Below are 24201 nucleotides of genomic sequence, written 5' to 3' on the forward strand. Positions count from 1 at the left end.
CACAGGGAATCATCAGAGCAGAGCAAATGGTATTAGCTAGATTGATGGAGACTCAGATATGGTGTCCACCTCTGCCTGCAGGCTGGGTGGGGAGAGGGCTCAACAAAGGGACAATGGCTTTTGCCAGCACTTCTGTCTAGGATAAAGCCACCCCTTCAGCCCTCACCCTGAAGCCAGACAATTCAGTTCTTCCCCATATTTCCCCGATGCCTTTTGAGCTGGTGCCCCAGCACTGGAGCTCAGAGTTAGTGAGTCCATGTGCATGTCCTTTAAGAGGACACCTGGGACTCCAGCTGCCCTTTGTCTCACTCAGCCGCTACTCTGCTGCTTTTCACAGTCAGAAGTTGTGGAGATTTCTCTTCCCGGCACTGGAACCCTGCGCTGGGGAGCCTGGTATAGGGCTGGGACAACTCACTCCTCAAGGAGCCCCTCTGCAGCCAAGATATCTCTCCCAATTTTTAACCACCACACTTGAGTGTGGGACCTGCCTGTTCTGCAACTCCACTCCTCCTACCAGTAGTTATGTGGCTTGTTCTGTATACCCTTAATTATAGGACTTCTGTTCAGCTAGACTTTAGGCAATTCTCAATGATGGTTATTCTCGCAGTTATAACATTTTAATAAGCTCATACTATAGTGCCAAGCATTATAGTAAATGCTTTGTATACATGATTTCATTTAATCCTCAGAACCACTTAATGAGCTATTCTTATCATCCCCGTTTTACAGATGAGGAAGCTGAAGCTAGGCGAGGTCAAACCCAAGATCATAGAGCATTAAGGTCTGCTTCCGAACTAGTGCTTCTAAACATTGGATTCCACTGTTTCTCACTTCAAATGCTATTCTTAATTATAGACAATATGGCTTTCAGGAGTTTACTTTTCAAGATTATTGGTTTCAACTGCATTTGTGTTTGAGCAGGTAAAGTAACTCAGATGTAAATTAACTCAGTGTGTGCTATGGAGGGGCTTATTTTCCAAACTCTGATTTTAAACAATCAGATAATACAAAATGCAAGTTAGGTAGGGACAAATTCAAACATGGGTCTAAACCACCTCTGTGGTTCTTACTTATAGACTTATTAAAGATGAAGTTACTTTGCTCTTAACCAGGTTTTTTGGGCTCAAGTTCTCAGAAGCTATTAAAGGTTTTAAACTTTAGGGTTTTTTTTTTATTTTTAAAGAAACATTTTTTCCACAAAGTGATTAGAAGTGAAAATCCTTAAAATAAAATCCGTAGAAAAAAGTCAAGTGCTGGTTAAAAATATTTATCAAACACCCACATGTCCCAGGCACTTTTCTGCTTCCATTGTCTCTCTGAGTTGGTATTACTTTTCCTTTTACAGTTGAGGAAACTGAGGTACTTAGAGGATAAGTAACTGTCCCCATTATAGAGCAAGAACTCCACAATTTCCTGTTCCTTTCCTCCTTACCAGATAGCACATACTCCAAAGTTGGTTTGCCTTCCCATTATGCAACACATTGATTACCTGAGGCCCATTCTGTGAGACCTGTTCTCAGGGCTCTGAAATTTAGTTCCATGACAAAATGATAAACATGAAAAGTTACTTCTCAGGGACCTATATGCTTTTCTGGAAGTGTTGTAAAAACAAACAAACAAACAAACAAGCTGCAAAGGAATTTAAAGCTCTATGGCCAGTCTTCTTCAACTTATAGACTTATGGGTTTGCTCAGATAACCATCAGATACCAGATGGCACCAAATTCTCAGTGATACTGTTTAGCACAAGAACAGTGCTACTCTTTGAGCATAGGGATTCTTGTGCCTCTGGCCTTTGCACTGGCTGTTCTGGCTGCCTGGCCTGCCTCTTTCCTCATGCCCTTCCATTCTTGCTACTCAAGTGCCACATCCTCAAAGAAGCCCTTCTGACCATCCTACCTCCCCACCAGCATCCCTAAACCTTTACTCAGCTTTGTTTTTCTTCACAGCACTTATTACATTATATATTTACTTTCTTATTGTATTTCCTCAACTAGATAGAAACTTCCTGAGGGCTGAGACTTTGTCTGTTTTGTTCATTGCTGTATCTCTGGAATCTGGCATAGAGTAGGTGCTCATTAAATAATTATTGAATGAATGGACGGATGCTGTGAACACAGTAGACCTGAATGAATGAGTGGATGATCTTCAACCTTTATGGGCCTATGCTATTCATATCCTCCCTCTGTCTGATCTACAAAAGGAAAGAAATGACTACTCCTACCAAAGAGGAGTAAAGCAGGAGAAGAGGCCCCAAAAGAATAGAAATAAAAAAACCTTCTGCCTCAGATTATCAATATGCTTAGGTCTGGATTTGCCAAAGGCATAAAAAACCTGGACATTTAAGAACACAAATTAATCTTACAAAGGTAATGGATATTTAAGGTGGTTAATTCCAGCAAAAAGAATAATGCAATAAACAAGTTTTCCTTAAATAGGCTTACTATTTAGGCAGTGTGTAGCTTACGTTAAGTGGCAGTTATATTGTCTGTGTCATCCTTTAGAGAATGGCAGAAAGACACATTCTACACAAGATGTCCCCATGATAGAGGGTTTCATGGTTACAGACCCCACCTGGAGCTGCCTCTGGCACCTGCGGACTGCTGGGCAGTGACCCATAAGTGGCCATGTGAGTAAAGAAGTAGCTCTGGCTGCGGGAGCTATAAAAGACCTTTACTCACACACTTGAGCTAACACTGCAACTGCCCCAGGACCTGCCCAGCACAGCCAGTCTCTTCAAGTTTCAGGCTCCGTGGGACTAGAATGGTATATGGAGGGACATCCTATACCATGTATCTAGACCATATCCACTTAGGGGTGACTCACTTTCTGCTTTGCTTTATGGTTAGGTTTTAATATAATTTTATATAATTGGATACTTAGTGCATATCCACCTCGCAACTAAAAAGCCTTTAAAGTCAGGACTTTACAGAAACTGGAGAAAGCACTCTAGGTCTGGAGGACTGTCGTGGATCACTCATAATCCAGCATATGCTACCACAGCTTGAGGGCTCTTATCCCTACCCACTGGCTGCTTCATGAGATGGTTCCACCTGCCTTCTCTTTTTTGGTTCCTCAGCCAGAATACAGACCCTTTTCATTTTAAGGATTTTATTTCTAATCATCATGTGGACATAAGGTTAAAACAAACTAACATGTGGGAGTCATAAAGCTATTACACTTATGGACCTAGTATCATTTGTGACTTCTTCCTGAAATGATAACTGGCAGCACACTTGGATTTCTGTTTTGTTTTTTTATTTCAGAAAGTAGAGATCACCAAACCTCTCTCTTCCTTCTGTTCCAAGCTTTCTGGAGAGAAAGACAGACCCTTTCTTCCCTTCTCTTATGGTAATACATTTCACTGGAATTCCAAGTGATTGAGTGATTGTTCTTCTAAAATGCAATAAAAAAGAAGAAAACACAAAACTTTTCTGTCTTTCCTAGACACTTGACAATATGCTGGCTGGATGGTAGAAGCTCAGAAGACTATATTTAGTGATAGATCGATTCAAAATTGCCTGTACTTTTGGGTTCTCCTCAGCACAAACTGGAAGACTTATTGCTTTGTTGTTCTGAGGTTGCCCTGAGTAGCCACCCTATGGGGTTCCCCATCTGTGACTTGATAAGAAACAACATTCTTTAGCAGCCTTGACTCAACTAGCAGGGCAGTGGCCACAGCCTGCCTTTGTAAGCAGGAGGCAGGGGCATTAGCTGTATTGTTCTGAATGTTGGCATAAATGTGGTCCTACCCTCTGGTCCTTCAGAACAAAACGAGGTTGAATCCATTTTGTTGGGGTAGATAAGAGAGTGTATTGAGCTCCATGGAAAAGAGACAGAAGGACTCTGACAGATGGGGAAAATGTCATCTCCACAGCAGGGGGTCAGCCTGGAAGTGGGTACTATAGCAACCCACTGAGAATCACCCTTTGAATTAAAGGATGTCTGGATTCATTGGGTATTCCCAGGCAGGGAACCTGGCTGGGTCTTTGTCAGCCAACAGACTAGAGGCTGTTTTGCAGCTGTGTGATTGACAGTTTTGGCTATGTTCAGACAGCTCTCTGCTGTGGAGATGACATCACTCCAGAGCCTTACTGCATGTGTATATGTAAACCACTGGCAGATCAAAAAGGGAGGCAGTGGGAATGACCCAGCGCAGGTACGGACAATAAGCAGTGATTGTGTGTGTGTGTGTGTGTGTGTGTGTGTGTGTGTGTGTGTGTGTAGAGAGAGAGAATTTTAAAACAATAAAACTGACTAAAGTCAGTTTGTTTTTTATTATTTTCAAGCTCCAACAGTTCTGAACAATGTTAGTGATAAAATATTCCTCCCTCATAGGGGCAGACTTTTCCCACTCCACCCCCACCTTCTGACACTACTGGGATGAACAAGCATCAGGTGGGAAGATAATAATTCAGCAAAAGAGTAAACAGAAAGCAAATGACTCATGAGATAAGATAAAAGACATTTTTATCCCCAAAACTCCACTTAGTGCTATAGGTCTGTTGTTTAGCTTTGTTACCTATTGCTGCTTTTAAAACCACCCCAACATTTAGTGCCTTAAAGCAAAAATCATTTATTTTCTCAATTTTCTGAAATTTTAACAGGGCTCAGTGAGGATGGCTCATCTCTGCTTCATGCTAGGGTTGATACTTCCTGGTGGGCTTTTTCATTTGTATTTCTGGTACCTCAGCTGGAATTGGCTGAATATTAAGGAGCTACCCAAGCATCTTGCTCTTTTCACGTGGCCTTTCCACATAACTAGCTAGTTTGGGCTTCCTCAGAGCAAGAAGGTCTCTTCTTATGTGGCAGCTGGCTTTTCCCAGAATGCAAAGCAATTGTCAGGCTTGCTTAAGGTCTGGTCTTGGAAGTCCTAGAACATTATTCCTGCCACATTCTATTGGTCAAAGCAGTCACAGGGCCAGCGCAGATTCAAGGGGAAGGAAAATAGACTCCTCTTCCTGAAGGAGATATTGTTGTGACCATCTTTAGAAACGTTATTTACCTTACATTGTCTTCTCCACCGTAACAATGTATTGTGTGCTTTTATATTCTGCCTTTAACAGTGATAAACCTTGTTGACTTCTAAAAAATTAGACTCATAATTTTCATGCTTTGGTTCTGAATGGGAAAATGATCTCTCCACGGATTCCTAAGATTATGGGGCTCCAAACATAGCAATGATATTTGAGAAAAAATATTAGGATGAGCCTCATTTGCCAAAATTTAAAATTCAAAGCATGCTCAATTCCATGAGACTGTCCACTTCACAAGTTACAGCCTTGGTCTACCTCCTGAGAAAAAGTCAAATGGCCACCATACATTTGGTTATTATTGCTGGATGTTAGACAATCCCCTGCATTTTGATTTACATCCTTTAAAACCAGTATTATTGGAAATGGACTGACCACAGGATTCTTTTAATGGTCAGAATGTGAGAGTCTTTCAGAAACTGTAATGTATGCTATACCTGTTGAGGGTTGCTATATTCCACCATGGGTCAGAGAATTACATCTCAGTTCAAACAGGACCCACATGAGAGCAGATATGCATCAACATGTCTCCCTTGCCTTTGCCAGACACAGTTAATCCATCCGTACACACACAGAGCTTTGGTTTGGAAAGCATTTTCAAGCCCAGTCTCATTTTCTTCTCCCTATAAACAGGTAAGCCTTGTGTGAATGCCCACAGATTGCATGTATATAACCAGTAGAATAGAGGTCTTAACCTCCCTGGGTTATATGAGAGCTTAGATGCAGAGCCTAGGTAAGAAACTTCTCCCTCCAAGGTTCTTCTTGTCTGCTAGAGCAGAGGGCCCTTCAAGCTCCTGACCTCTCTGGTCAGATGGCCTCTTCCGCCTCGCCCTCCCGTAGGTTGAATCCTGAGGCTGAGGGCAAGTTCAGTCAGCTCCCAATGGCAGTTACCACAGCAAGGTGGGGCCTGGTTCCTTGTCTTAAAAAGGACGTTGGGTGGGCCAGCATCACCTATACCTGGAGCCCACACTTCCCTTCTAAGAAGGCCACAAGGCGGGCCTGCCTGACACAGCGCCTCGTCTAGGGTTTGACCCCTACTCTGGCCTGAAGGGGTCTCTTGTGGTTTTTAGGCTCCATTACAATGCTCTCAATTTTCCTCTCACAACAGAAAAATGTTTTGAGTCCTTTTGTGCCCCAAACCCTTGGCCAAAGGGGCCGCTGGGATCGCCCTTCGCGTTCTTCACACTCCTGCGGTTCCTGTTTCTGTTCCCCCAGCCGCTTCTCTTCCTGTCTCCCAGTCGCCCCAGTGCCAGCGCCCCCACCGTCCCCACTCTTCTTCCGTTCAGCTTGCCCCTCTGGTCTCCCCTCCGCAACCGGCTTTTGTTGCCCGGGCTTGTTTCTAACTTAAGAGCGTCTCCAGGCTAGGAGCCAGGTCACGTGCGTTAGTGACAACCTCTCGCAGGGCGGCCCCGGGGCCCCCGCGCCGCGGATTGGTGGGGCCGGGCCTGGCGCAGCCCCGGGGCGGGGCGGCGGGGCGTGCCGAGCGGCCGATCAGCTGTTCCCAGCGCTGCACAACAACAAAAGGAGCAGGACGGGCCGCCAGCGGCCAGCGGCGCAGCAACAGGAGGGCTGGCCGGGCCCTGCGCCCAGCGTCCGGGGAGCCGCAGCTACCTCAGCAGCCCCACGCCGCCCGTGCCGCTGGGCACCACCGAGCCAGGCGCCTGCTGCTTCGCCGCCGTCTGCGCTGCAGGTCCGGCCCACGTAAGTGCGGGTGGGGCTGGGGCCGAGTCCGCTAGTTCTGGTCGCACTGGCGGCGCTGCCCCGACCCGCGCGCCCTGCCCTCTGGCAGCCATCCTTGCGCGCTTCGGTCTCCGGCTTCCTCTCCGCGCTGCCGCCGCACCGCCCACCCTCTCTGCTGGCCCTGTGTCCCCTGGTGCGGACCAAGGCGGCCGCGCAGACCTGGGCCGGGCCGAGCCCCGGCGCGGGGCGGCGGTTGGGTGTTTGGTTTCTGCCTCCTCCCCTGAGCGTGGCCTGTTTTCCTGGCCGCGGCGGGACCTCCTCCTCCTCCTCACTTCCCTCCACTCCACCTCCTGCACTCTGCCGTTGGACGGGGGCTCTTGGCCACCGCCCCGGGACGCTTCAGTCCCAGTCCGCGGCCCTGCGCTCCTCACCCCTCCGCCAACCCTCCTGACCCAGGGGCGCGGTCGGTAGCACCGTGAGCTCTGCGGCCCTCGGGAACCCATCGAGCGGCGCTTAAGTATCCGTCTGTCCGTGGCATGTTCCCTGAACCTGCTGGCTCCTACACATCAATAGTTGAGGTTGTACCTCTGGAAAGAGAACTTTACTTGCCCAGTATAATTATTTTAATTACGCTGATTGAGCGTTTACGATGTACCATATACCGTACTACCGTATGCTGAGGGCTTTACTGTATTGTCTTATGGATATGCAACCTGAGGCCCAGAGAGTTTGAGTAACTTACTCAAGGCCACACAGCCAATTAAAAGGAAATGGTGTTTTCTCTTTCAGAGATGCACATGAATTTTAGGTGGAGGTGCCTCATTTTTATTGTATTTCCCAGTTATATCTGCTCATTATTGTTCTGTGTTAATTCCAATTTACAGTAGATTAAGGAAGAACCCTTTTCTGTCTAGCTTCCAAGGACTTGGACATTCGTTGCTAAAAGAGCTTTTTCTAAACACAAAGTTTTGGGGAAAGGGGGGAGAAGTGACTCATGGGATCATTGAACAGAAGTAATAATGAGGTACCCGAGATCCTGAAATCACTTGCTTGGTAATTGAAATACATTTTTCATTGCAAATGTGAAAAGCACTTGGGAACCTGTTGATTTTAAGTCGCAGCTACTATAATTCTGAACTGGCAGCATAATTTTCAAAGGCTCCTGCCTGGACCCAGGACCTTACTAATTTCTATGACCAAGGTCTCTTGTTTTTTCATCCTATCTTTTGTTTGTTTCTGTGAATGCTCCCTCATATTTCTCTTGGGAATGGCCCTATTTTCAAAATTCAAGGTCAACAGGCTATGAATTACCACTTACTGAAGTCTGTCCACTGTCACTCATCCTCCAGGCCGACAGGGGTAGGTCCCTAGGAGAATAACCGTCTTGTAGCTAGTTGAATAAGGGTCCAAGTGGAACAAGCAAAGACAACTTTCTTGCTTGGTTTTTCTGCAGTGTAAAATCGATTTTAAATTACTCAAATCAGCATATTTATTTTTCTAAACTAGTGAGAGAGGCTGGGATATAGAGAAAGGTAATTTTGAGGCCATTTTTCAATGAAGATGTGTTAGTTTACCCACCTGATATTTCAAAACTGTCAAGAAGCCACAACTGTACACATAGAAGTTAGATCATCAAAGTTGTGGGATTTTTTTTTTTTTTTATGTTTTTGGAGCCGCCTACTGGCAGTTAAAACCAACTAAGTCTGGAAGCAGCTGGAGAGATCATGTGCAGGGAAAAGCAAGGTACTTGGAACCGGATACACTTAGGCTCTAATGCCGGCTCCACCCCTGAATGGCTCTGTCACTTTTGAGAAAGTTATTTAATTTCTGAGCCTCAGTTTCTTTATTAGTACAGCGGGACTAATAAGTACCTCAAGTCCCTGGCATATATAATAAGCATTCAGTAAATTGTAGCTCTAATTATAAAAACATTTTGCAGATATAGACCACTCAGACTCAAAGATACTAAATCACTTGCTCACAGTCGACAACTGGCTTGGAATGAACTTGTGGTTAATATTTACTGGTGCCTGCTATGTACCAGGCACATTCTAAATGATACACACTTAATCCTCACATTGGCACTACCATTCCCATTTTAGGGGTGAGAAAACTGAGGCACCAAGAAGTTACTAAATATCCTAAGTTCACACAAGTTGCAAGTAGCAGAGCCAAGATTTCAAACACAGCAGGCTAACCCCAGAGCCACCTTGCCTCTAGGTTGGTGCTATCTCAAAAATGAGAAACTAATTTGTACGAATAAGCTCTTCCATACTAGCAATTCCTTTTCTAAGTTCTCAAACTAGAGTGCTCTTCCCCATAAGTATTCAACTCAGCTGCCTTTCTTGGCGCACACAGCATTTCTATTCATGTAGTAACAGGCATATTGATGATAAAATGTTGAGTAACAAAGCAGTATACAAAATTGTGCATTCACTAGACTACGACTAATGATAAAAAGTTTCTTATGTGTAGAAAAAGAAGCTAGAGGAAAATGCACAATATACTAATAGTGGTTGCAACAAGACATGGAATAATAGCTATTTTCTATAAGGGGGTTTCATTCATATTATAATGAAAAAGACATTTTTTAAAGGGAGGGTTGGAGGTATTTTGAGCCAGGAGAACAGACAAAGCTGCCTTCTTGAAATGCTGGGGCCCAGACAGACACTTTGTTTCTTTTCTACACTGGGGTGAGACTACCCAGCTGAGGTTGGGTACATGGAAAGTTTGCAGGTGCCCCAAAGAAGAGCAGCGCTGCCCTACCTAGCCTTCTTTGCTAAATTCCAGAGCTGTATTTGTAGATTTGTCCTCTTAGGAATTTTCACTTTACTTTTATCATTGCCCTAGAGATGTGAATATCAAAAAGTCAGTGGTAGTGAAAAGTGAAGTCTGTTCTGCTTTGCGTTTTAGCTCCACATAGAACTAGCCCCATGGAAAGCCTGCATGTTTTGGCAGGAGCAAAGGTCAAGAGTAGCAGTGACTGTGTAGGGATAGTCCCTGGGTCATTGGGAAGACAGGCAAGACTCCATTCTGTGTCCTTCCCCTGGGGCTTCAACAGGTGTATCATGTAAATACCAACAGCGAGTCAGGAGAGATGAGGATGAGCTCTTCTCTTGCCTGGCTTGGCTCCTGCACGTTGCGCACCTAAGGTTGGTTGCCCTTGTAGGAGACATGGGACATCAGGAGGCAGCCTCTGACTGCAGGAAACCAAATGAAGATTGACTTCTGCTGCCCCATGGAAAGCTCCTCCGGAGACACCTTTTCCTGTGACAGAGTTGTATATGTTCCCAGATAAGCTGGCTTTCATCCTGTGGGTTTGGAGCTGTAGCCAAAAGAGGCAGTTTGCAGCTAGGAACCACAGCTGCCTATCTTCAGTGGCCTCCGCAATGTTTTCGGCATTGTAGCTGCCACTTATCTGGACTGGGCCCTAGTGACAATCCTTCATGTGGCATCACAATTAGGGGACAAGGTGCTCATTCAGCACAAGCAAGTGTTCCCCTGGGGGTTGCTCCCCTTCTCTGTGGAGGTGCAGCCCTGTGTTCTGGAGAACTCGGATTAGTCCCTTATTGGTTCAATACACAGAAATTTACTTGGAGCCAATATAACCTTCATAATTTAAGAAAAATGAGAAAGGGACTTTGAAAATAATCTTTTTTCCCTCCTAGCTTATATGTTCAGAACCTCTATTTACATCAGATCTTGTGATAGTTCATCTTTTGGAATATAACTGTCACACCACAATAGGTCAAACAAACTACACAGCCCACTTTTCTTCTAATTTCTTTTATATGAAACATAAAGCTGAATTTGAATTCTCATACTAGAGCACCAGCCTTCACGATTTTGCCATGTTGCTTTCCAGAAGGGTTTCAGGAAGACTTGTTATGCAAGTGATACTTCCTGTTTACCCGATTTTAATATTTAATGGGTGAGGATGATGGATGTGACCACAAAAGTGTTCAAACGTCATTAATTTGAACCCACATTTATAGTACTTCACATAGTAGCGTGCCAAACAACTGTAGCAGTCCAATTTGTACCTAAAGAATTAAACCAGGAATCTCATCAGCTACAGATTTTAACTACATTTACAGCTAAAGATGATCATTTTGAAAATGAAATGTCAGAAGTCTGAAGTTACGGATTCAATGTTGATGCTCGTAAGAAAAAGAAGTTTAGCACGGTGCTTTTCACCTTCCCTGGGTGGCCTCATCCACACTTAGGGTTTCTGTCCTCCCCTTTGTGTTGACAACTCCCAAGTCTGTGCCCCTGGCGGAGACCATGCTCTTCAGCTCCAAAGCCTTGTATTTAGCTGCCTCCTAGGCATCTACAAATGTGGCACTTGCAGACTTCCCAGACTCAGCCTGTCCAAAATGCCCAGCCTGCAGTTTTCCTTTCCCACTAAACAGTCCCACCATCCTCCCAGTTGCCAAGCCATAAACTTGGGTCATCCTTAACTTTTCCCTCCCCTTAACTTCTGGCTCCCCACTTAGTGCCCCCAGCATATCCTCATGACTGTCTGAATCTTGAGCCATACCAAATGTGCCACATTCTCACTCAACTGCAGGTTTCCAGTGTCCTTCTTTCCCTTCCTCTTTTTTTTTTTAATAAATTTTATTGGGGAATATTGGGGAATGGTGTGTTTCTGCAGGGCCCAGCTCCAAGTAGTCCTTCAATCTAGTTGTGGAGGGCGCAGCTCAGCTCCAAGTCCATTGCCGTTTTCAATCTTTAGTTGCAGGGGGCACAGCCCATCCCATGCGGGAATTGAACTGACAACCTTGTTGTTGACAGCTCACGCTCTAAATGACTTAGCCATACCGCCACCCCTCCCGAAGCTCAATGCTCCTTGTCTTCAATGTAGTTGTGGAGGGCACAGCCCACTGCCCATGTGGGAATTGAACCGGCAACCCCTTTGTTCAGAGCCCACGTTCTAACCAAATGAGCCATCGGCCGCCCCTCGTTTCTCTATTCTTGATCATCTCAGTCACTCAAGATTAAAGTCGTTTCTTTCAGGAGTCCTTCCTTGACTTCTGCCTGCATAGATCTGAGGAACACCCAGTACTTCTCCTTCCATGGCATATATCACACTGGGTTGTTACACTTGCCATGGGCGGGCCTTATTCTCTGCTGTCTTCCCTGCGCTTAGCATACACCTGATGCATAATCGGTGATAATAAGTATTTGGAGAATAGTTGACATTGACTGAGTACTTTGTACCAAGTGCCTTGCCAGGAAGTGCCTGCATTATCTCATTACAAGAATAGGATCAGGGAGGCCGTCTAGGAGGTGGTGATTGGCAGTCTGGAGAGACACCAGGTTGGCTTCAACTAGGATAAGAGTGGTAGAGAAGTAGGCGGATTCAAGCCGTACATGCAGCTAAAGTCAACAGGACTTGCTGATAGTTGGGTGAGGGGTTGGATACGGAGTATGGTGGGGATGGTAGAGTTCTAGAAGTCAAGGGTAACTGCTAGGTTTGGGGCCTGAATAACTGCTGAATGCTGCTGCTTCTCCTAACTGACAAGGGATGAAGGATAGTGTGTAAGTAAGATTGTGGGGGGAAATTAAAAGTTCTCTTTGGTATGTGTTAGGTTTGATATGCCCGTCAAGACAACATATAAATCTGGAACTCTGGAATAAGATCAGACAAGGCTGGGGTTCCTCATTTAGAACTCACCAGAACTCCATGAGGTGGAACTAAAGTAGTGTAACTTCCTAGTTCATAAAGGGCATAAGCAGCAGAGCCAGCACTGAACCCAGGCATACTGACTACAGCACCAACTGCTTGCTACTTACTACACGGTGAATGGTTACCACTTCTAGTCACTGTCCACCTTAGTTTTCTACAGTGTAAATTTCTTCATGCCAGCTGTAGGAATTGTTCTGAAGGTCAAAGTATGCTGTACTTAAAGATTTTAAATGTAATTATGTATGGTTACAGTCATATACAATAAGTACAGAGCACGATAGAAAATGAGCCAAGGAAAGACGAGGGCCTGGCAGAACTGTGGTCACCCAGTATTATTGCTGGGTTCATTTGGCAGCCTTCTGGGCGATTGAATATCATATAGCAAGACTGTTAATATCTAGTTTTTGCTCCTCTAACAAAAAAGCAGTATTGCAGTTTGAAATACATTATTCAGATTTATCCTTTATAAAAGCACAGATCTGAAAAAGAACCAACTCCTTCACTTTTGTTTCACATTTTAATATACTTACAGGTTGTGTTTGTGTACTCATTCATAATGTTTTGTAAATAATAGGTACTGCATTTTTTGTGTTTGACTCCTATAGGAAGAGAACAGCTGTAGCTGAAGGCTAAGTCATGTGCTTTCTTCTAAGGGTGTGTGTGTGTGTGTGTGTGTGTATGAATGAAAGAGAGAGAGAGAGAGAGAGAATGTGTATGTGTACTTTTAAAAGCACACATATTATGGAAAGAGATGCTGATTTGAAATAACCTCCTTTTTCTGTTTTATTTTAGGGGAATGACTGATTCTTCTCACTTAAGTTGAATAAGCACCTTGTGCACTTTACTGTCCTGTTGGTGCCATCAGGCTGACTGAAGACAGGATTTTGAAATATCAACTATAAAGATATCCAGTCAAAGTCTCAATCTTGCCTTAACAATGTTCCAGAGACTGAATAAAATGTTTGTGGGTGAAGTCAATACTGCTTCCAACCAAGAACCAGAATTTAGTGAGAAAGAAGATGATGAATGGATTCTTGTTGACTTCATAGGTAATTATTCTCTGCCATTAATCATCACAGCAAAAGTGGAAACGCTTGCATCTTGGTAAATCAGTAACTTTGAAGGTTTTTAAGCCTTAAAAGTAAATAAACAAGAATTTGTCTTTAAAAAATTGCAGGAAATTGCAGCCTGTGAAATTGATTGACATCAGATTTCCCAGTTCTACAACTCTTACATGCTGATCAAATCAGGGGCACTTTAATAGAAAACCCTCATACTAGACACACAGTAACTGATAGGACTCATATTTTTACTCAGTAGACTGGAACAGTCTGAAAACGATTCCTGCAAAGCCACTATAATCTGTTCCATAGTGATACACCACACACATAAAATACTCAGAAGTTATTTTATATTTATTGTAAGTGAATGAAAATGGTTTTGTTTCTGACCTAAATAAAGGGAGGAATGTGAGCATCAGCTAATAGTAGCATCTCTTCTTTTTCCGTGCTCTGAATGTGATATTCATCCTCCTGTGGGACATCAACAACTCACGTGGACTCTGATCTAGACACTTGCACTGGTTTGTCAGCAGCAGAAGACGAGGAAGAAGACATCAGTGAAGGGTCACCTACTGAGCATCCTTCAGTCTTTTCCTGTTTACCTGCATCTCTTGAGTGCTTGGCTGATACAAGTGATTCCTGTTTCCTTCAGTTCGAATCCTGCCCAATGGAGGAGAGCTGGTTTATCACCCCTCCCCCGTGTTTTACTGCAGGTGGATTAACCACTATCAAGGTGGAGACTAGTCCTATGGAAAACCTTCTCATCGAACATCCCAGCATGTCTGTCTATGCTGTGCATAACTCCTGCCCTGGTCTCAATGAGGCCAGCTGTGGGACTGACGAATTTCATAACCCTAGTAGTCCCAGGTAAGTCACAAGTATCTTATTCGCTCCACAGGCAGTCTGTTTAGAATGCATTTTATTGATTTCTACTATAATTCCAAGCTAAGTTTTTAGAAGATGCAAAAGAATCTTGTTAGAGATTTATGAAAGTATATGCATAGTGCACAAGGCAGTTGATGGTATAAAAAATTTGTTCATTTTAGATTTTTAAAAAAGTTAGTTCTGTATCCTCTTAATCTGTTTTATTGTCTTCAAAGCACTTGTTAACATTTTACCACATTTTCTCTGTATATGTATATATAGATACACATATATTTGTTATTTTGCAGAACCTTTTAAAACCTTTTAAATGTTGAGTGATTTTCAAATGGTAAACACAAGGGAAGATGATGATTTTGTAGGAAACAAATGACGTTCAAATATAAGATACTGACTGCGACAAAAAAAGAAAACAAGAATTGTAGCACACTCCAGTTATGTAATGGAGAGCCATCTCACAATATTCTGCTACTGAATGGAAAGTAATAATTGGCATTTCTGCTAAGTATCTTAGAATATAACTCTGGCACTTTACAGACTGGATTATTTGAGGATATCAAATTCGACAAGAATAGTATGTCTTAAAATAAAACTTGTATTTTCTTCCACATAGCCCTAGCTAGGTCACATCAAATGACACTTAACCTTGAAAACCTGAGAAATCTTAAGCATGAAGTAAATGGCAGTTTTACCAAAACATGTTGCTCAAAGAGTTGTTTTCTGCCTTACAGAGGAAAGATTTCACACTCAAACAATATTTTGTTGTATGGGGGTCCCAAGTAGTCTGAGGGGCTCTGTTTCAATAGCAAATGGGTTGAGGGCCTGGAAAAGTTCAGGGAAAGTGCCTGGTCAGTGAAGTTTCATATGTTCCTAAGCAAACTTATGGACATTCTGTGGCCTTTATCCAGAGAACGTATCCAGGATTGTTGCCACCCACTAAAACAAAGCTTATGGCTGTGTTAATTAGCTCAAAGTCTGTCTAGTCCCTGATGCACGTTAGTAGAAGATTCCTCATGGTGTTAAAGTATTTTGGGAATGCTGGCACTGCCTTAATTCCCTTAATAACTGTTAAGGGTACAGGTGAATTCGATTCTTTGGAGTGATTCAAAATATTCCTGTGGTTAGTGCTGTTGTCTAAAGGACCTCTTTTTGCATTGTCGGGGCCCTGACTCTACTGACTAGACCATTGTATCTTCTGCTATTTCCTGTTTGCCAAATATAAACAAAGCCTAGGCAGCTCATTAATTTGTTTACCAGAATTTGCTGCACTTCGTATCTCAGTATTGTATTAGGTTGGTGCAAAAGTAATTGCAGTTTTGCAATTATTTCTAACCTTTTAAACTGCAATTACTTTTGCACCAACCTAATAGATTATTTTGAATGAAGATAAACATATGCATATGCTTGTACCAAATTGAAAAACAATTTCCTTATATAGTTACCCACGCTTTCTACTGGGTAAGATCTCTAATGGGAAATGTTAACTTTAACTGGCTCTTTTTTCAGCACTGTAAGTATATCAAGAGGTCAGTATTTCAGGCATTCCAACAAAAATTTACAATATAATTTTTTGGAGGTGATATTGATTTAATTGCTTTATAGTTGATTCATATCAATTTTTCAGTTCTTAAAAGTTCTTCCTGATTCTGAGCTCACCTCTGAGGAATTCCATTCAAGAATTTAGTGTGATTAATAGTCACTTTAAACTTACTGGCGTTTGTATATTTTTCAGTAAAGTGTGTGTGTGTGTACTTTGTAAATAATATTAGAGAAGCAGTACATATGCATTGCAGAAAATTAGAAAATGAAAATATGCAAAAACTTAAAATGACATTCTCACTACCCAAAGCTGAATACTGTTAAGACTGTAGGGCATATTCTTCCACATTGTTCTTTCTGCATGTGTCCATGCACGTGTGTGCGCATAGCTACACACATACCATTTTTAACCTAAATGGGATCAAGCTGCATATATTATTTTATAATCGGCTTCTTTAGGTGATGATCTCCACCTTTTTCTTCCTTCTTTTTTTTTAGTAAAATTTCACTTCATCTACTAACCCATACTCAAATTTCCTCACTGGAGCCCAGAATATTTCATCTAACTTATCCAAACCAGCATCCAGTCCAGGACCTTGCACTGCATCTGTTATTGTGTTTGCAGTTTTGATGCAGTGAGAATGTCATTTTTTATATCTTGTTTGTTTTTGTATCTTGTTTTGTTTTGATATAACATATAGGTTAGTTAAATACCTGCTTTTCTGGCTGGCCCGGTGGCCCGGTGGCTCAGGCGGTTAGAGCTCCATGCTCCTAACTCCGAAGGCTGCCGATTCAATTCCCACATGGGCCAGTGGGCTCTCAACCCACAAGGTTGCCAGTTCAATTCCTCGACTCCCGCAAGGGATGGTGGGCAGCGCCCTCTGCAACTAAAATTGAACATGGCACCTTGAGCTGAGCTGCTGCTGAGCTCCCAGATGGCTCAGTTGGTTGGGGGGAAAAAAAAAATCTGCTTTTCTGTATATCACGATTAAAAGAACACATTTAACTTCATATGAATTCTTTCTGAACATAAGAAAGTACTGCAAATTATAGTTTAATAATAACTGAAAAATGTTTTCACATCCTTATTTTTAGATTTGAAATTCTTATAAGTAAGGCCCACTAAATAATGACAGAAATTAGGTGTTATCCTGATTAGGAGAACACTTATGTAGTAAATATCTGTATTTTCTGAGCAGGAAATAAATCGTGTCTTTCAAAAGTTAGATCATTTCCATTCTGTCTATCCTTGGAGATAGTACAACAAAAAAAGTATGATGCTTCATAATTATAAATGAGCTTCAGAGTGTGCGTTTTATTGCATTTTAGCCTTTATAAATATTGTTTGTGAAAGTTTACATACTGTCATAATCTTAAATTAAGTAATACGTGCCTTTAATGACCCATATAGTAAACCAGTTAAAAATAAAGAAAAGTTGACCACATCCTAACAGTAAAATTAAAGAGCATTTTAAATCTTACTAGTGATTTAATAGTTCACCATTTAACATTTGTAGGGCCAGGAAAAGCTGCTTATAAGACTCACTGGCACAGAGTAAGTATATTCCCTTTGAGACTGTGTGATATGTGTTCTCAGTCTGAGCAGGGAAGCTAAGGACTCAAGGTGCCCACCTTTTAAAAACCATTGTCTCTATTTTAACTTCTCTTTATTAGTTTCTTAATATGACCTGTTTTGATTTTACTGTTTAAAAATATATATTAAAAAATAATAGTCTTTTTCCTCTAGTGATTATAGGCAGAATATATAACTGCCCTTCCTGTGTAAAATAACCCTTAAGAATTTTAAAACTCTTTATGTTACATGTTAATATAGTTTAGATCTATCCTATTTGATTAGCTTTTAAGATAGAAAACATAACAATCGTATAGTTTGTAGCCATATTTTAAGATTATGTTTTCTCCAAGGATCTTTATAACATTGCTATGCAAATGCCATTCCAAAATGTGTCTTGTTGTAATATAAATAATAAGCAGGTAGGCTTCTTACTAGAAAAGTGTTAAATGAGTAGAATTTCTTTATGCATATTTCTATTAAGTACAGATGTAAACCTGTTTCCTAGAACATTTTACTTATAGATAGCAAACGTCTGTGAAGGTGCTGTTGGCACAGGACACCATTATTCACCCTGATTCATAACCATGGTCTTTGGAGTAAGATCTGTTAGACTCCTTTTTGAGTCAGTTAATAATTATGACCTTAACATCTCTGAGCCTTAGCTTTCTGATCAGTAAAACTTCCTTTTAAGATTATGGTGAGAATTAAAATACATAATATTTGCAAAACACTTGGCAAATGCAGATACTCAGTAAATGTTAGTTTCCCTCCCAGAAAAGCCTATATAAATGTGTTTGCTTTGTAATTGAAATTCACTCAAAGTGTAAAGCATTTTTAAAAAATAGTCTACTTACTTCTATTAAAAGTTGGCTTCTCCTTTCCACCATTATCAGTCAGTGTGGTTACAAAATATAAATTTGTCTGTCAGCCATGAGACACTTAAGGTCTCATTCAACCATAAACAAATTAGTATGGCAAGTTGAATTGATAAGTAACTTTTTCAATTTCATTGATAACATACTCTGTTATTTAATACATCCCCATTTTTTTGTTTCAGAGTGGATGCTCAAAATGAAATGCGGCAGCACATTCACTGCTATGTTGCAGCTGTTGCTGCTCATACCACTTTTCTGGAACAACCCAAGAGCTTTCGCCCTTCCCAGTGGATAAAAGAACACAGTGAAAGACAGTCTCTAAACAGAAATAGCCTTCGTCGCCAAAATCTTACCAGGGATTGCCACTCGCGGCAAGTCAAACACAACGGCTGGGCTGTCCATCAGCCCAGCCCACGTCAGTACAATTACTAAGAATTTCAAGTTTGGTTGGTTGGTTTCTCTTGGTTTGTGCATGTGTGTGGATGTGTGTGCTTGGATGCTGAAGATGCTGTCTCTTTACAGCCAGCTGATGACCAATCACATAGTTTTACCAGTGTGTTTAGACACTATCTTGAAAACCAGATTTACATGCTGTATATCACATAATGCCTTGCTCTTAACATTTACTTTTTTGTAAATTTTTTCAGAATATTTTTGGAGACATATCAATACAATGATAGTGTTTGGTATTTGGGGATGTCTTTAAATCTATTAAAGTATACATGAGTTGGCATTTTAAAGACATTTCTTCCCAAGTACAAGAATAGGCATCTTTCAATTGCATTTTATTTTGTATTACTTAATCAATCTTTTGAGTAAGCAAAAATTCATTCTCAGGGTCAGCCATACACTTTATTGACCAGTACTTGATAATCTTTTCTGTATATAACGAATACATTTTTACACACTAACATGAGCATTAACAGGTTATATATAGTTGCCATAGATAGAGTGGGATTATGACTGAACTTTCTTTTGAAAGGAAACTTGACGTATGTGTGTGTAGGTTTCCCCAATAAGCCATGCAGCTCAGTCAGGTACGTGAAGTGCTAGTGAACAGCGCGCTCAGCAGTCCTGATGTGACGGGGACGTGGTGCAGGCATCACAGGTAGCGTGGGACAAAACACTTGTCTCGCGTGCACAGGGATTACATTCAACCTGTGAAATTGTATTTGGAAAAATCTATGTCCATAACTAACCCATTAGTCTCCACTCTTTAAGTTGTTTGGATTCTTTCCTGCCAGCTCTGCCCACTCACCACCTCACATCAGCTATAAATTCAGAAGTACTTGCACAGGCACTTGAGTAACTTCATATTTATATCTGCCCAAGGGAAACGTGATAGGCTTTTTATTTCTAATATAGTGATAAATCTTCTGCCATGGAGCCTGTTCTGCAAGTGGCAAGCAAAGATGAAGGGGAATTCCTGGTGATATCTTTTCATGTTGTCTAAATGAAGAGTGACAGGTTGGCTTCCTTGAGTTTTCATTTTTTGTTTTAAGTCGGGTATCAGACAAAATCTTTAACCACTTTGGTCTCTGTTTCCTCCACCAACAGGAGAGCAGTAATAGTTAACTTTCTAACAGTTGTTGGGCGGACTGTATCCTGTTTTGAAGTGGGGCTATCCAGAACTGAACCTTGTGTGAAATTCCAAACGCCTCTCTACTGAATCTAGTGATTGGGGTGGGACCTGTGGCAATCTTTCTGCCACAACTGTTTTTCAGAGTGTTAGTGCTAATGAGGCCAGGGTGCAGGATTCAGTGTACATGGAAGCCAGTTAACTCGACAGAGAAAATCTATGTCTTACCTCTAGCCAGTCACTTTACTTTCTAGCAGTTGTGATGGATTTTACTGAGCCTTCCACACTCACCGATGTCCTCTGAAATTTAGATAAGCACATTTACAATCCAAAGCACATTATACTGGCAGAACAGTAGTATCACCATAATCAAAGTTTATTTTTTCCGTCTCCTCTGCAACTCTAATTCAATAAGTACACGTCTCTATAATGTTTCAAGGGAAAAAACAGCATATAGTTATGTGAAGTATTATTGTATTTCTCAGTAACCCTGTAGCCGCTTGATGCAGGGAACCATGGGAGACTTTTTAAAAAAATGAAGAGCTGTGCTCTTTTCTGACTAGACTGGGATGTTTGGAGTCAGAAGAGGTCAAATAGCGTAGTTAGATGGTGGTGTTAGGTTGTTCTTCCACTGGCGTTGATCAAGTGCCAGGAATGTCTCTGTAGAACAAGAGTTTAGATCCCCCTTCTCTTATTCCCCCTCCATTTCAACTACCCCTTTATTTATTTGTTTTCTAATTAGGGGCCAAGTCTGTAAAAATTTATCAAAATGAGCTAGAAGTTATTTTGTTACTATTTGTGTTTACCTGAGTTGGGAGATAAGGTAGAGTTTTCATGGAGGTGTGTATGTTTTACATCACGTGTGTTATAGGGCCGTATGTTGGTAACTTGAAAATAGGCCAGCTAAATGTTTTCTGGATATAAACCTCTGAATACATGGGGGTCTCTTTTTTCATATATTACATGGAAGTTGTTAGTACCTCACAAGCTACAGAAGTTCAGCCATGAGAATTTGTTTGGTAGTGTGAACAGATTTCTATATAAAACTGCAGTGGTCCTTTTTTTTTTTTTTTCCCAGTTTTCCTGATACCTTAAATGCATTTATATCTCTATCAGTTATTAACTTTTTGTTTTCCTTATCTGGGCCTTTTTTTTTTATGCTTTGTATCTGAAAGACAAATGATTTGTCTTTGGGATGCTTTTTCAGGGTAAGGGCTACCACCCCGTCTGTGATATCATACTGTGGTTTCTGTCTAAAACTGGCACATGTAAGAACTGAAGAAAGTGGTTACATAATTCAGTTGAAGTCCTTGGTAATTAGATGTTTGTTAGGCATCTACTATGTGCAAGACACAAGACTAATAATGATACAGAAAGATGTTGACCTGTTAAGTATTCTTTGAAACACGGCCAAAATGCAATTTATTATAAGTTAATTATTATTGCTGTTGTAAATATTAGTGGTTTACGATGTGCTCTAGTGCGTATTCCTTAAAAATTGAAGCAGTGAGAAAGAAGGCCCTTCTGCAGTTAGTGCTCTGTTTCTAAACTGATAATGCAGAATGTTACTTGGAAAAAGTTTGGACTATGTGGTGCACACAAGCAGTGCTCATGGTTGAGTTTCTTAGTTTTTATAATGCACCATGTTTCTCAAAGTTTGTGTGTTTGTTATTAAAACATGTTATGTATATTCTATGTTTATTACTTTTTCTTCCTCAAGTAATTGAACTATGTACTGCACTGTAAGTTGAAGATTAACCATCCATTATTTATCTTCTGTGGCAATGCATTTATATGGTTGGTTGGGTGGGGGATTTTTCACAGAAGGTGCAAAGTGATTGGATTTTTGACTTGCTATTCCAGGGAGCTTTTTTTACATTAATTTTCTGTTCATTTTTCCAGTTCCCATGCAAACTGTTCCTGTTTACATACCTTCTCTGTTCTCAGTACTTCGATTCTAGTGAGAAGACAGTTTACTTAAAACTTAAGAGGCCTGTTTAGCATTGCCTGTTGCTTTTACTTCTCACATCTGTGTAGTACACTGGTTTGTAATCTTTACGTTTTTGTTTAATCTGTCTTTGCTGTTTCTCTTCCTCCTCAAGGAAATATATTGTCTTTATATCCTAAGAGAAAAGAGCAAAGAAGAAAATCTTACTTGTCCTCATTTTCTTTGAGTTGGAAACAAAACAATAAATAAATAAAATGAAGGACTCCAACTGAAGATAGACATTTAAATTTAAATAGATTAGTGGAGAAAGTTGAAGAGTTTCCAAGTATTAGTTTTTGTTTTTAGAATCAGTTAAGAGACTGCTCCTTGTACTGGAGATACTGCATATGTTTGTAGTGTTACCTTAAAAATATCTTTTTATTTTATAAAGCCCCTACATACTGATTAAATCCTTTTCAAAGCTGGGCTACTATCATGGATCGTTTTACTGCCATCAGCCATGTTGATGCATTATAAATGGCATCCTTATCTACTTATTTTAGTGCTTAAAATTTTATTTAAAATGCTTTATTTAGAAAACCAACGTAATTCAATGGTGTCACCCTTGCCATGTACCAACCGCACTTGAAATTTGACACCAATTACAGTGGTTTGTGGTGGAGAAAGAGGTACTAGAAAGCATATGGATAAGGATATCTTTTTCTATTTGCAACAGTATCCTTTATGTGGGAGGAGAAGTTACTATTCCCAGGAAGGCAGCTTAAGTGGATAATGTTTTGTATATTGTTGAGAATTTTCCTTAACACTTTTTTTTAAAATTGTGTAATTGTTAAATGCCCAGTTTTGCTCTGTATTTGCCTGAAGTTTTAGTATTTGTTTTCTAGATGGACTTCTAAAAACCAAACCAGTACTTGGGGAGGTTAGATGTGTATGTTTCCAGGCTTGATGTGTGTGAGTGATTTTGCTTGCTTTTTGGTTTTATTTTCCTCCAGAAGTTTGGAACTTTAATCAATAATTGTGTGTGTTATTTAAAGAAAAAAGTGGCTTTGGTTTTTCCTCAAGTAAAATTGTGAACACATTTGCTTTTCAAGGGCAGAACATCAGTTCTAGAGACTGAAGAGTATTATAGATTGTACTATGTGCCTTCATGATGTGTTTCTGGACACAAATTCTTTCCAACAACTTGAAAACTAAAAAGGGACATTTGGTTAGGTTATATACTGTACATCAATCTATGCATAAATGGCAGCTTGTTTTCTTGAGCCACTGTCTAAATTTTTTTCTGTTTTTATAGAAATTTTTATACTGATTAGTTCATAGCTGGTCAGTTTTATACACAGACTAAACAATACAGCACTTTGCCAAAAATAAGTGTAGCATTGCTTAAACATTGTGTGTTAACACCAGTTCTTTGTAATTGGGTTCATTGGTGCATTTTGCATTACCTGGAGTTACAGTTTTTAATTTGTCAGTAAATAAAATGTCCTAACTTCATATTTGTCAGATTCTCTTATTTTTTCTTTGTGGTCATTAATGTTCAAACTAGGTACATCTTATTTAAAATGTTTGCTGTTTAGTTTTACTTGCCCAAAAGATGTGTTTAATATGCACTTTAAATACGGTTTTAAAAAAACTTATGTAAAATTAGTATATTAAAATAACCATTTAAGTGAATGTGAATTTGAGGGTAACTTCTAGGCAGTACCTTTTCCTTTTTCTTCCAACAAATCTGTGTTTATACACACACACACACACACACACACACACACACACACACACACACACCAGGGGGTGCCAAAAAAAATGTATACACATGACTTGTATTCATCTTTGGTTATTGGTATATATTGAGTATTACAATTTTAATATAGTTTTTTCCTGTCTTAAAATGGGTATACATTTTTTGGCACAGTTTGTGTGTGTGTGTGTGTGTGTTTGTAATACACTGGTGTTTAGCCTTTTTATAGCTAGCGTGGTGAATTCTCAAAGGCTCTTTCCCAGATAAATGCAGACACAATCTTTAAAAACATTTTAGGACAGTATGGACATCCCGGTGTCCTTTAATGCCCCCTGCTGTGGAGCTCTAGTTTAAATAGGCCGGTAAACATTCAGATGCTTAACTGGGAAGCTCAAAGAGTAACTCTGATGTTCATGAAGCTTGGGGAAGATCAGCATTCTAGAACTATAACCTGTTTCAAGACAGATTTCTATCATCTCTGAAACTCTCAGGTGAGAAGACAAGACTGGGGGCATAGGTAAGGAGGAGTCACCCCAAACATGAAAATAAAGTTATAGGAGGTGACTTGGGAAGGAGCAGCTTGAAATGGAAGAGTCTACCCT

General features: G+C 40.8%; 1 protein-coding gene across 2 annotated transcripts; it reads left to right on the forward strand.

Annotated features, from left to right (window-relative positions):
- Window positions 1–6525: 6525 nt before the first annotated feature.
- Window positions 6526–23355, forward strand: TP53INP1 (tumor protein p53 inducible nuclear protein 1). Of its 2 annotated transcripts, XM_019713383.2 has the most exons (5): window positions 6526–6733; window positions 13194–13450; window positions 13972–14329; window positions 17401–17438; window positions 18517–18654. In XM_019713383.2, the coding sequence occupies exons 2-4, from the start codon at window positions 13339–13341 to the stop codon at window positions 17420–17422; spliced, it is 492 nt and encodes a 163-aa protein (XP_019568942.1). In that variant the 5' UTR covers window positions 6526–6733; window positions 13194–13338; the 3' UTR covers window positions 17423–17438; window positions 18517–18654. The 2 variants fall into 2 exon arrangements, with proteins under 2 accessions (XP_019568942.1, XP_019568941.1); XM_019713382.2 differs by lacking the exon at window positions 17401–17438 and having other exon boundaries at window positions 18517–23355.
- Window positions 23356–24201: the final 846 nt, after the last annotated feature.

This window comes from Rhinolophus sinicus, chromosome 6 (assembly GCF_057876585.1).
Source record: "Rhinolophus sinicus isolate RSI-liver-muscle chromosome 6, RSI-T2T, whole genome shotgun sequence".
NCBI lineage: Eukaryota > Metazoa > Chordata > Mammalia > Chiroptera > Rhinolophidae > Rhinolophus > Rhinolophus sinicus.